Source organism: Schistocerca nitens, chromosome 12, assembly GCF_023898315.1.
Source record: "Schistocerca nitens isolate TAMUIC-IGC-003100 chromosome 12, iqSchNite1.1, whole genome shotgun sequence".
Classification (NCBI taxonomy): domain Eukaryota; kingdom Metazoa; phylum Arthropoda; class Insecta; order Orthoptera; family Acrididae; genus Schistocerca; species Schistocerca nitens.
Genome location: NC_064625.1, coordinates 171,340,530 through 171,354,904, shown reverse-complemented (window position 1 = coordinate 171,354,904; position 14,375 = coordinate 171,340,530). Strand labels below are relative to the sequence as shown.

General features: G+C 39.7%; 1 protein-coding gene across 10 annotated transcripts in view; it reads left to right on the top strand.

Annotated features, from left to right (window-relative positions):
• The window catches only part of LOC126214866 (poly(rC)-binding protein 3), a 524,736-nt gene that overhangs the window by 430,071 nt on the left and 80,290 nt on the right, over positions 1 to 14,375 (top strand). For 9 of the 10 annotated variants that reach the window (XM_049941512.1, XM_049941509.1, XM_049941508.1 and 6 more), the window contains one exon: positions 6,605 to 6,797. In XM_049941512.1, the coding sequence (XP_049797469.1) occupies positions 6,720 to 6,797 (78 nt within the window). In that variant the 5' untranslated portion in view covers positions 6,605 to 6,719. Of the gene's footprint in view, positions 1 to 4,993; positions 5,108 to 6,604; positions 6,798 to 14,375 lie in introns of those variants that run through there. The other variant, XM_049941505.1, reaches the window with a different exon arrangement.

Below are 14,375 nucleotides of genomic sequence, written 5' to 3'. Positions count from 1 at the left end.
ATATTGGGACATATTGAATGTTCCATTAGTTTTGATCACTCCAATATGGAAAAAATGATTGCGAAACAACAGGAAGCAGCGAGGAGTCAGTTGCAGCAGTCGACGAAACTGCGCCATTTCCAGGTGTGTTTCAGCTGCGTCTGCTTACTGCTTCGGCGCGTGTACGTGCCGCTACACGGCAAGTTTCTCTGTTCTGTGTGGCCGCCACGCTTGCTGAAATGTTCCTGCCACGTTTTTTACAGCTCATATACCGCAGTAAAAGAGACGCGCGAAACCGTATCCTAATACGTAGCACGAGACATTCAGGATTTTGGTTAGACTTTTTCCATTGTGTAACGCTGCGTTAACATTGTGCCAGAGAAGCATAACACACGCCATGTTACATACAGTGAGTCCAAGAAGTATTCGTCAACTTGTAATTATATGTCACGTGAAAGGAAAGGAACATAAAATGTGATCGTCCAGTCATATGCAACGAACCTTAGTAAGTCATCTTTATTGGTGGACAAGGAAATAAATACATCCGTAGTGATAAAAAAAAAAAATTGACAAAATGAAGAATGTATTCAAGGGCTGCTTCAAAAAGTATTCGTCCACTCATAAATTTTTTTGAAATTTACAGTGTGAAAATATGGTTTCAATTACAAAAATTAATATTTAGTGGGGTTTCCCTATGCAGCTATTACTGCTTGTAGTCATCTGGGCATCGACTTGACCAAATTTGCCGTTAGAGAGGATGGAATTTTGTCCTATTCGTCTTGAAATGTTCCTTTAAGGTTTCTCTTGTTAGAAATGTGTCTTCTTCTGATGCTATCTTCTAGTACTTCCAAAGGTAGTCGACAGGATTAATGTCTGGGCTATGAGGAGGGGTGTTAAGTTGTACAGGAGCCACACCCTTGCATTTAGAGCCGTATGCTTTGGGTCGTTATCTTGTTGAAAAATGTAATTTCCTTGCAGACCTAATTTTTCGGCGCTAGGATTCAGATTGTCCTTTAAAATGTTGATATACATATGGTGATCCATTGTACCTTCTATGAAATGTAATTTTCCAGCACCTGCAGCACTCATACAGCCCCACACCATCGGGGAGCCACCAATGTGTTTAAACGTTGGCACAAGATTGTGTGGCGACGTCTCCGCATTCTTCTTAGGCCACACCATTCGCCTGCCATCCGACCCGAATACGTTATATTTACTCTCGTCTGAAAATATTACTATATTCCAGAAGTGTTCCTTCTTGAATCTTTCGATTCTGTTAACTGACCCAAAATTACTTGCACGCTACCCGGCCGTGATACCCATACGTTTTGAAGGTATTTCTGATGGTGTTGGCGCACACCTTCTCTCCCCTAGACTAACTCCCCAGCCAACTGATTTTAGGTTTCTTCTTCATTTGCCTCACGATAAATCTCACAGCAGCATCAATCAAAGTGTGAGGACGTCCGGTACGTGGTTGGTTTTTTAATGATTTAGTTGCGCAAAATCGATCTATTTTCGACAACCGTCGATCTAGGTATACCGACTACTTCACCAATCTCGTAAGATGATTTGCACTCACTATGCAAACGCAGAATAAGTTTCCTTTCGATCGGCGTCGTCTCACTACCCTTACGGCCCGTGGCGCTAACTGCACTGTATGGGCGCCGTTCAGAGCCACAACAGGCGATAGGGTGGGGCCGCGCACCGTTGACTACAGGGTGTGCCGTGGGTCAGCGTCAATCACTGCGCGCAGAATTTAGGCAAGTTCAGATGGTGGACGAATACTTTATGAACTAGCTCTTGTTTCACATTTTCTGTTTTGTTAACCATGCTGTCGATTTGGACGTATTTCTTTCCTTGCTTTTCAACAAAATTGACTTACAGAGGCTCTTCTTACATGACTGGCGTTTTAGATTTTGTATACATGTCTTTTCATGTTACACAGACTTTGTTTTCTAAAAGATATACAGCTAGACGAATACTTTTTGGAGTCACTGTAGATGAATGACTAAGACTTATTAGAGAACTAGCCGAACACTGAATTTGAGCAAGTCAGCTACGCACAATTATACAGTCGACTGCACAATCGGTAATAGCAGAGCTCTTATCTAGATTTCGTAGTACAGAAACAAAGAATTAAATCTTGAAACCCGTATCAATTATATAGCCGCAAAAAAAAGTTTTCGATCGAATTGATGGAAATAAATTATGATCACTAATGAATGAGAGTGGTTACCTGGCATACCGGTACCTCATAAGGGCAATCAAAAGCTTATATTGTGAAACAAAAATAGCATAGTACAGAATACAGGAAAGAAGGAGAAATGGAAGTCAGTGAAGAAGTGAGACAGGGTTGTTACTTTTGATCCACTCTTCATAACGTTAAAGTGGAACATTTCCTTCTAAGTTAGAAATCAGTTCATTATCGAAAAATTAAATTAAGCAAACACGCTAATTTAATTGCTTTGCAATTACGCTCAAGTTTCAGGCAATATGTTGTTGTTGTTGTGGTCTTCAGTCCTGAGACTGGTTTGATGCAGCTCTCCATGCTACTCTATCCTGTGCAAGCTTCTTCATCTCCCAGTACCTACTGCAACCTACATCCTTCTGAATCTGCTTAGTGTATTCATCTCTTGGTCTGCCTCTACGATTTTTACCCTCCACGCTGCCCTCCAATGCTAAATTTGTGATCCCTTGATGCCTCAAAACATGTCCTACCAAACGATCCCTTCTTCTAGTCAAGTTGTGCCACAAACTTCTCTTCTCTCCAATCCTATTCAATACCTCCTCATTAGTTACGTGATCTACCCACCTTATCTTCAGCATTCTTCTGTAGCACCACATTTCGAAAGCTTCTATTCTCTTCTTGTCCAGACTAGTTATCGTCCAAGTTTCACTTCCATACATGGCTACACTCCATACAAATACTTTCAGAAACGACTTCCTGACACTTAAATCTATACTCGATGTTAACAACTTGCCATTGCCAGTCTACATTTTATATTCTCTCTACTTCGACCATCATCACTTATTTTACTCCCTAAATAGCAAAACTCCTTTACTACTTTAAGTGTCTCATTTCCTAATCTAATCCCCTCAGCATCATCCGATTTAATTTGACTACATTCCATTATCCTCGTTTTGCTTTTGTTGATGTTCATCTTATATCCTCCTTTCAAGACACTGTCCATTCCGTTCAACTGCTCTTCCAAGTCCTTTGCTGTCTCTGACAGAATTACAATGTCATCGGCGAACCTCAAAGTTTTTATTTCTTCTCCATGAATTTTAATACCTACTCCGAATTTTTCTTTTGTTTCCTTTACTGCTTGCTCAATATACAGATTGAATAACATCGGGGAGAGGCTACAACCCTGTCTCACTCCTTCCCCAACCACTGCTTCTCTTTCATGCCCCTCGACTCTTATAACTGCCATCTGGTTTCTGTACAAATTGTAAATAGCCTTTCGCTCCCTGTATTTTACCCCTGCTACCTTCAAAATTTGAAAGAGAGTATTCCAGTTAACGTTGTCAAAAGCTTTCTCTAAGTCTACAAATGCTAGAAACGTAGGTTTGCCTTTTCTTAATCTTTCTTCTAAGATAAGTCGTAAGGTTAGTATTGCCTCACGTGTTCCAACATTTCTACGGAATCCAAACTGATCTTCCCCGAGGTCCGCTTCTACCAGTTTTTCCATTCGTCTATAAGAATTCGCGTTAGTATTTTGCAGCTGTGACTTATTAAACTGATAGTTCGGTAATTTTCACATCTGTGAACACCTGCTTTCTTCGGGATTGGAATTATTATATTCTTCTTGAAGTCTGTGGGTATTTCGCCTGTCTCATACATCTTGCTCACCAGATGGTAGAGTTTTGTCATGACTGCCTCTCCCAAGGCCATCAGTAGTTCTAATGGAATGTTGCAATATATGGAACAAGAAACAAAACCCTGAATAACAAAACTCGAAACGATACAAGAATTAAATCCTGAACTGTGAAGGTACCATTACTTAGAACAAGTAATCTTGCCATTACTGTTGTATGGAAACAAGAGTTCCATAATAGAAACTAAGATGATAAAATACAAGCAGAATGGATGAGATTCGTCAGGATACTCTCCTGCACTAAAAGAGACTTATTAAAGAATTAATACACTTGTTCGCCCACTGCTTGAATACTGCTCAGCAGTGTGGGATCCGTACCAGATAGGGTTGATAGAAGAGATAGAGAAGATCCAGCGGAGAGCATCGCACTTCGTTACAGGATCATTTAGTAATCACGAAAGCGTTACGGATATGATAGACTCCAATGGAAGACTCTGCAAGAGAGACGCTCAGTAGCTCGGTACGGGCTTTTGTTGAAGTTTTGAGAACATACCTGCACCGAGGAGTCAAGCAGTATATCTCGCGAAGAGACCATGAAGATAAAATCAGAGAGATTAGAGCCCACACGGAGGCGTACCGACAACCTTTCTTTCCACGAACAATACGAGACTGGAATAGAACGGAGAACCGATAGATGACTCACGGTACCCTCCGCCACACACCGTCAGGTGGCTTGCGGAGTATAGATGGAAGTATAGAATATTAAGGCATAGGTCGACTAAGGAGACCAAGGTTATAAAACTTTGTCAAGATGGAACAGCATATGCCTAATCCACAGTTTAAACACTGTATGTAAGACGACGACGACGAATAATTTTACATGACACTATACTGTGCACCGAGGTTCAAGGTACAATGGAAATGCGTTATTGTAATTGCATTCACTGATGTGCCTCTGCCTTATTAGGATTGTACCAGCAAGTTTTAAAGACGAATAATATTTTAAATTCTTGTTGGCTTTGTGCTCAATTTTTGGCTATAGTGGTATACATTAATTGTTAATGGAGCCTTCTGTCAGCTTGGGCGCAGTGATTCTAGTGGTCCTCGTTCCTCTATATCTGGAACCAATGGTATAAGTTCCTTTGGTACATTGCGACTTTGATCGCTACCGTGTTGTATTAATATCAGCGGTGGCGAGTAGACAGTCTGCACGGTGGAAGGTCTTTGTACCGGCGGAAGCTTGGGCGGCATAGCGTTTTCGAAAAATCGTGGGCATTTTGTTTGCGGAACTTGGCACATGAGGAGTGTAGGTAAGAAGACACAACTAGTAGTTTCGCGCTTTACTTTGTACATTGTTAGAGCAAAAGCCTTGAAGTGTATCGGTAGGTATTATTCGTTTGTCTTGAGTGCGTTTAAATACACCTAAGTAACGTGCGTGGTGCAATTACATATGTACATGACAATATTTTGCCCCGTAACTGTGATTTACGGCCCACTGTGTAGTCTCGAGCATGTTTAGCAACATAACCCAACTGTGTGTAAAATGCGGGCATGGCGCGGGAAAAGTAGGAGGAAGACAGACAGAAATTATGGTTAGCAGTTAGGCCTTGCTAGAAAGGATGCCGGGTCGGTAGTTATGTGTGTAGAACTTTGTATGTGCTTAGAGTTGTCATGTATTTCATGGTAAAAGGCAGTGTTATTTTCGCAGAAGTAGTAGGGTACTTGATTGTATCGGACAACTTTTTAACCGTTTCACGAATTGCAGGTTTTTAAAAGCATCGTTTCTGGTTCTTCTTGGGCAAAGCTACGATCGACATTATATAGTTGCTGCTTGCAGCCCTTACAGAAGTCTGTTTTATGAACTTTTTCGTTTTTGACCTGCAATCCTGTTATGACGGGTTAGCACTCTGGGGTTTCGCATTCCTGTGGCTAATCTGCTTGCAGCGTGCTGATGTTATAAGGCATCTTGGTTGCTGTAAGGCTTTACTGACACGAGGAACTACTGCGGTTTGGAATCTTGTTAGTTGCTACGGTTTGTTAGAACCTCCCCCAGACCCATTTCAGCTGCCCTGAGGTGAGGAGCTTTTGTCTGTGCTGTAAATAATTTGTACTATCGTGGAGGTGTGTACATGTTTGTTCTTATATGTACGCGCGCATTGTCTTACTACCACGTAATTGTGTATTAAGTTTATAGTTTCAGTAGTTAAGCTGTTTATATGTGTCGAAGGGATGTTCAGAAATTATTCTCACAGTCCATTGGTTTTGTACAGAGTATTGTGATTGTATTTTCAGTGACAAAGCATTACAGAACATTTTAAAATTATCACATATTGCACATCAGGCAGGAAGGTAGGTTGGTTTGCATCTACGTGACTCTGTTGAACTTTCTGAACAGCCCTCATATTTGTAACTTGTGATTCACCAGGGTAGTAAATCCAAGCCCACTCCACTTTAGTGGCATATAGTTATTACCCTTGCAATATGTATGCTAACTTTTAGGTGAATTGCTAACTGCATGCTTCCGAGGCTAATTCATCTTGACAGCCTGATAGAATTTTGAAACATATCTATTTTGAACATTGGAACTCTTCTGCAAATTTGGGAACTAAGACAACTGTTATAGCAGTATGTTGGAAACCTCTTTTTTGTCACAAACCAATTATATGAATTAATGCCCCAACATATCACTGATAAAAGATGCATTTAGCAAGCTGTTCACCTATTGAACCCTTACATTTACCTGTGAGATTGCTCTGTCTCATTTGTTGTTCATTTGTTGATTTTATTTTTCTCATTGACCTGTGTAGAGTGAGGCGAGTTGACCACGTGCCACACCACAACCAACCCTGTACCGTTCTAACCGTCTCACCAACAAACCCGCAACCACCGCCAGCCAAGTAGAGCCCATCTGTTGTGCCAGTCATGGACTCCATGGACAAACCTCTGCCCAACGATGATCCCTCAGTCACCCTGACCATTCGACTTATTATGCAAGGCAAGGTAAGTTGGCTTCCCTCTTTGCTCTGGTACTATATTACCTCAGTTGTAGTGGGTGTCATGACTCCAAATAATAAACTGAGTGTTTGAAGCAAATATTGCTAGATTACAGCTAATACCTATACACAGGGGACATTTGTTTCACCCATTACCTTAACAAGGGAAACATAAATATTTTCACTGTGTAAGAGAAAAATAGGAAAACGAGTACTTAACAGACAGTACGTTCCGGTAAGTAAAATATTTCATCGTAGGTTTATTAATGTACTGCGTAATAAAAATTTTATTAGAGTTATTTGGATGTCTAGTACCATACTGTGTGATAATGCTCAGTTTTTAGCATTAGTTATTTGGAAATTCAAATAAGGTATTTATATACTATTTGATAAGTATGCATAGGCATCAGACACCAGATACGAAAACTGACCCTCAAAAACTGTTTAACCGTTTTCATGTAGAGCGACTTGATGTATTATAGGCTATGTTAAGTCCTTTGATTTAATGGAAATTTCTTGCAGGGATGATAGTGAAGGCTTTTGTGGCTATATCCACAAAGGATGTTTTTCAGACCTTGAGGCAACACTCTCTCTCCTCCATACACAGGATATGGATTTGCATTGTGGTAGTGCTAGTGAGTGACCCGCAAAGTGCTGCCATTTTTTAAATTTTTTAATTGTACTTCTCACTGAAAACTTCAAAAATCCAGGATCCTTGTTTTTTTGTGGTTTTCATTACAACTTTTTCTTTGCAGCACAAAAAATCAGAAAATCCATAATGTGTCACTTTCACACCATAACCAAGCAGCCCTCATTGTAACAGTCCAAATTTGGCTTTGAGCTTTTTATTTTCAGATTTGTGAGACGATGCTGTGCCATCTTTTTATGTTCTCATTAGGTAACCATTTATATTTTAATCTGTTTTTCCTGGCAATTGTGAAATTTCACTTTATATCAATCTTTGCCCTGTACTTAAAATGACTGACAATACTCCAATTCATATGCCATATTATTCAAAGTATAAGCTGTAATTATCCAGGTAATTGCATGCACAGAGATAAAAAGTACGATAGGGTCAATAAACCATTGCATCGTTATTGAGTCACAGTAGTGCTTGCATTCCCATTATGCAGAAAATGGTAGGTAAACGTTTAAAGTATTGCTTATCTGTTCAGGGCATTTATTATCAAAGTCCAGTCTATCTATAACATAGTTTTATTGGACTTTCCTAAATCATTTGAGGTAGTTTCCACATCTCATAATAGCTGCTTCATTCCCTCAACTTTGCCAAACTGTTGTGCTCTGTGTGTAATGTTATAACTATTAAAGGGTAGGAACACCAGAGCCAAGGAAATCATTTTTCAGTTCTATATATTGTTTATACATAAATAACTATAGACAGCTCTAAAACCAGGCCGCAAGTTGTGCTAGGTGTGGCCCAGTACATGAAACACATTTTTCTCAATTTCTATCACATGTTTACTGCAATTTTCCACTTAATGTTTATTTTCCTAGCCTTACATTGCTGAATATAACATGCAAGAACAGAATTTATTTACAAGAAATGAAAACATCAGATACTTAAGTAGTACAAAATGTTTTGGGTTAAAGTGCACTTATGGTATACAACATGTTTTCTGTTCTGTGCTGCAATTGCTAAATCAAGATTTGGGTTAGACAGTATAGCAGAACCAATGAGAAAACAGTGTTCAATAAATGTCATGATCTTGAGTGTATTAAATTACATAGTGGCATAATGGGCTATATTGTGCAGAATGCTATTGTATAAGATAGAATATTCCTTAATATTTAGACTGTAGTCTTAAAGTTCCTGCCTAAACAGCACTCCAGAAATCGGGACAGACAGGAAATACCTCACAAATATTTTAAATGGTCATCAGTCTATGCTACAAATCGGCCCATCATCACAGCCAGTTTTTTTTTTTTCCATTCGTATTCATTGGCTTTGTCAACTTGCAACCAAACTGTTGCACTGGCTTCCAAAACAATATTACAAGAATCTTGTTATATCTTCAGAAATGTACAAGAAATGGATACAAAAACCAGTAACCAAATTTATAATCTGTAATAGCCATATTATTGTCAATCTTGTACTTAATTCATACTTTCCACCAAAGAAAGTCATTAAATTCAGTAATAGTCATTGGCTAACACATACTATTACTGGATTGGATATGAGCATAGATAATGAATTGCCAGCAGTGCCACAAAACAGGAGAGCTGTGGTACTCAGTTTAAGCACTCTCAACCCACTTTCCCAAGTTTTGTACAGTCATGTTCAGATTCTGCCCATGGCACATTAAAAAAATAACAAAATGACATGTCTATTGTAAATTAAGAATCTCTCTCTTCTGGGGTTCTGAAAATGAACAGTATATGCCCAGTGCTTCCTACTGCACTAACTGATCTGAAAGCTCAGTGCTTAGATTGCTTCTGACACAAATATGCTTGTTGACAGAAATATGCTTGTTTGTCATAAAACACTGAGGTGTGGTCTGATCCTGCTGCGTAAAAATGAAAAAGTTTATAAGCAAAGTAAGACAGGAAAGTGGAAGTAGCACAAATGGATTCACACTTAAAGCAAGTTTTGATGAAGGTAATGCACCTCCGTTTTCTACACTTCACTGCAGACGTTATTCCGAATCTTCAGAAAACATGTATCTATTATTGCACTGATCATGGAATGCTACCATTTACACATGCTCCTGTTTAATGTGGCAGTATTCTCTTGAGGAATCATCTCCCATTCTTTCAGGAGGTTCTCAGAATGCTGCTGATGAGCCCTTTTCCGCAGCTGGTCCCGTACATTCTCAGTGGGATTCTAATCAGGGCTTCAAGCAGGCCAAGCCATAGCATGAAATTCCATTTGTTCAAGAACTCTTGGGCAATTCTCACAAGATGTGGGTGTGCACTGTCATGTATTAGTGGAAAATTATGACCAATAAATGGAACAGGGGGCAAACATGGTCCGAAAGGATTTGTTCCACATACTAATGTGCTGCAAGGCCTCATGTTCAGCAAAGACCAAACCCAACTTGGCAATCATACTGATTCCTACCCATATAAGAAGAGATCCTCCTGTGAAGGTGTCCTGGATGAAAATGCATAAAGGGAATACCCTTCTCAAAGCCCTCCCTCCCCGCCATTTGATTGCAGGCCAAATCACAACTCGTCAGCAAATAATACTTGATTCCATAGTTATTATCTCTATCAGTGATATTCTATTTCAAAACATAGTAGAGCTGTGTGATTACATGTGGTGAGTTGTGGGCATGGCAGGTCTGATGGGGTGAAGACTGCCTGCAACCAGTGTTTTTTGGATGATTCTTTCAGTAACATTGATTACTCTGAATTGACTTTGTGTCAGTGGCATTGTTGTAATGGTTACAGAGAACTTGAAGGTGTAAGAAGTGACCATCTCATGACAGTGTTGCTGTTCTTGGACCTGATAATGGTTTCCTTCCATAGTCTTCATTTTCCGTAATTTTATTACCTCAGATCTGTGTTTTTTCAGGTTATGTGGGAAATAACAATTAAGACTAATGCATTAAGAAATTGACACTTGTTTACCTGCAAAGCTACACCAATAACATACCTTATCCTTAAATGTAGGATAAAGTGCAATTCGATATTTGCTACGTTTCACCTTTTTGAGCTGGTCGCTGTAGTTGGATTTGATGGCTGTTAGTCTCTCTGTGTTGTGCGAGGAATGCATTCAAAACTTCTTGTGTCTTGTAAGATGCTCGTTTCTTTGTTTGAGTTTGCCTTCGTTGTGTGGTCATTGCATTTAAAACTGGTGCTTCAGATAGTGCAGAGGTGTGTTTCATATGTGCTGGCAGTATGGTAGGTGGTTATGTGGTTAAAATGAAACAGAAAGATCTGGAAATATTATTGCAATCCAGTAAGGATAGGTCAATTGCAGCACATCATAAGTTGTTAATTGGTCTGACTGTAGTAGAAGTGCATGGTGCTTATCAGAAGTAGTACAGTAATCCAAAATGGATTAGATTGTCTTTGATAAAGGCCCTGTGCTGTCAGCATCAAATCTTTGATCGTACAAGAAGGTATTTGATTTTAATGAAGACTGCTTTTATTGTGGTGAGGAAATTGATACCAATTGGGAGAAACTTAGCAGCCTTAATGATGCGAAGTGAAGTGAGTTATGGAACTTGAATTAAAAGATACTGTTATTAGGGTAGCTGAAAGGCGAGGTGATGACTGGACCGCAAAGTATTGGAATGTGTCCATGATGTGCACCTTTGTGCTAAAGGTGTCAGAGGCATTTTTACTGGCCGATATAGGGTGGACGAAAAGGAGGAAGTTCTGAATCCACACAGACAGATGAAGCAATGGAAATTATTTCTTCCTACCTCGAACAATCAGAAGGGGAGTTAAGGGACCAAATCACTGATGACTGGTAGGCAGATATCTCTCTCTCTCTCTCTCTCTCTCTCTCTCTCTCTCTCTCTCTCTCTCTCTCCCCACCCCCCAATATCAGAGTAGCACTTGCAACTTACAGGTGTCCTATCATCCTGTCCCTTCTCCGTGTCAGTGTTTTCCACATATTCCTATATTTCCATCATTGCTTGTTCAATGTACAGATTGAACGGTATGGCCGAAAGACTACATCTGTCTTACACTCCTTTTAATCTGAGCACTTCGTTCTTGGTTGTCCACTGTGATCATTCCCTCTTGGCTCTTGTACATATTTTGTATTACCCATGTCTCCCTATGACTTCTCCCTATGATATTTCTCAGAATTTTGAACATCTTGCACTAATTTACATTTTTAAATGCTCTTTCTAGGTCAACAGATCCTATGAACATGTCTTGATTTTTCTTTAGTCTTGCTTCCATTATAGCAAAAAGGTCAGAATTGCATCTCTGGTGCCTTTACCTTTCCAGAAGCCAAACTGATTGTCCTCTAACCGTTCTCAGTTTTCTTTTCCGTTCTTCTGTATATTATTCGTGTCATCAGCTTGTCTGATTGAGCTGTTCAGCTGATTGCATGATAATTGTCACTTTTGTCAGCTTTTGCAGTCCTTGGAATTTCGTGGATTTTTTTCCAAATGTCAGATATTATGTCGCCAGACTTGTACGTTCTACACACCAGCATGAATAATCGTTTTGTTGCCACTTTCCACGGTGATATTAGAAATTCTGATGGAATGTTATCTATCCTTTTACCTTATTTGATGTTAAGTCTTCCAAAGCTCTTTCAAATTGATTCCTGTTTCTTCTTCTGTCACATCAGACAAATCTTCCCCCACCTATCTGCTCTCTTCTCTGCATTTAACAGTGGAATTCTCATTGCACTCTTAATGTAACCACCATTGCTTTTCTTTTCACCAAAGGTTATTTTGACTTTCCTGTATGCTGATTCAGCCCTTCCAATAATCATTTATTTTTTGATTTCCTCACATTTTTCATGCAGCCATTTTGTTTTAGCTTTCCTGTGCTTCCTATTTATTTCATTCCTCAGTGACTTGTATTTCTTTAATTCCCTGAACATTTTTGTACTTTCTTTTTCATAAATCAGCTGAAGTATTTCTTCAGTTACCTTCTTTCCACCTTTTGTAATTTCCATTTTCAGAGATGTATATTCCTCTTCAACTGAGCTATTCCTTATTGCTGGATCTATATCCTTACAGAACTTAAAGTGTATCTCGTCATTCCTTAGTACTTCTGTGGGCCAGTTCTTTGTGTATTGATTCTTCCTTACTAATCTCTTAAAATGCAGCCTAATCTTCATCACTACTACGTTATGATCTGAGTCTATATTGCTTCTGGGTACACCTTACAATCCAGTATACAATTTCGGAAACTGTCTGACTGAAATCTTCCCATGTCACCTGGCCTTTTCAAAGTATGCGTCCTCCTGTTGTGAGTCAGAGTATTCACTATTACTAGCTGAAATTTATTACAGAAATCAGTATTTCTCCTCTCTCATTCCTTGTCCCAAGCCCATATTCTCCTTTAACCATTTCTTCTACTCGTTTCCCTAAAACTGCATTGCAGTCCCCCATGACTATTCAATTTTCATCTCCCTTCCAATATCCTCATATACTTTATCCCTGTCTTCATCTTCAGCTTGTGACACCAGCACGCACACCTGAACTATCGTTGTTGCTGTTGGTTTGCTGTTGACTCTGATAAGAACAACCCTATCACTGAACTGTTCACAGTAACACTCTCTCTGCCCTACCTTTCTATTCATGATGACTCATACTCATGTTCCACCATTTTCTACTGCTGTTGATATTACCCTATACCCTGATCAGAAATATTTGTGTTCTTTCTATTCCACTTCACCGACCCCCTTCTGTATCTAGATTCAACCTCTGCATTTCCCTTTTCAGTTTTTCTAGCTTCCCTACCCCCTTTCTTTGGTTATTGAATCTTTCTCTCATGGTCGCCTCCCCTTTGGCTGTCCCCTCCCAGAGATTCGAACTGGTACTATTCCAGAATCTTTTGCCAGTGGAGAGATCATGACACTTCTTCATTTCCTGTGGATACACAGTGGTGCAGAATGAGGATGACTTCTTACACCAGAAGTCCTCGGCCGCCAATGCTGATTATTAATAAAAATTTAAGCAGTAGTGGGTTTCGAATCCGGGACCAAGGACATTTTGATTACTAATCAAAGACGCTACCTCTAGACCATGTGTGCACCCGGCAGGTGTAACGCCCATAAAACCCATACTCTTGTGGACGTATGGTGAAGAAATAATGATTGTTGACAGACATAAAAAGACCACGCTAGTAATTCTTTAAATTTTGATCCTGCATTTGTCCTTTTCAGCCATGCCTTCACAGATGTGATATCAGATCCTCTTTTTGGCCAAAAAATAGGAAAATTACTGAACCTTTCGGAATGACAGAAGGAAAAACTTATCAGGCTGCTGAATTTGTTAAACCCTCAATCTCTTGAGGTGTAATAGCATAGGCAGAATAGCTGATGTTACCACTGTATGGTAATTCCAACTGCGCTACTTTGGACGATCTCAGGTACGAGTATTTTGTAATGTCTGCACCAAGAAAGCCTTTCAAATCTGAAAGGCTACCGCCAACGTCAGATGCAGGAGGGTGGCACTCATTGCAATCCTCCCATCATGTTCAGTATTGGCTGGGGAAGAGAACTGATCCACACCAGTGGGACGGAAGGAAAAACTTATCAGCTTATTTCCCATGGCAATGACGAATGATGTGACACCACACACACTACTTAAGATGGTTTCCTGCACATGCAAAACAAGATGCACAGCTTTATCTGGGTGTTGCAAATCTGAACTGAAGTGCTCCTTGATGTGCAAAAACGTTGCCGCTTATCTTGTGAGAACGCTCCAGAAATTGAGATTGACAAGGATGAGGAGGAGATCAAAGGTACTTTCCAGGACGGAAGTTGGTGAAGACACTGCTATGGATCCTGAAGATTGGATGCTGGACAAGGCCTGCCACAGTCTCCAAACCACCTTGATGGAACTGAAATTTCGTATAATGTGACTCATATTTAAATTGTATTTTTTGGTATTGTTGTGCCCTTTTATTTGTTCATGTGTACAAA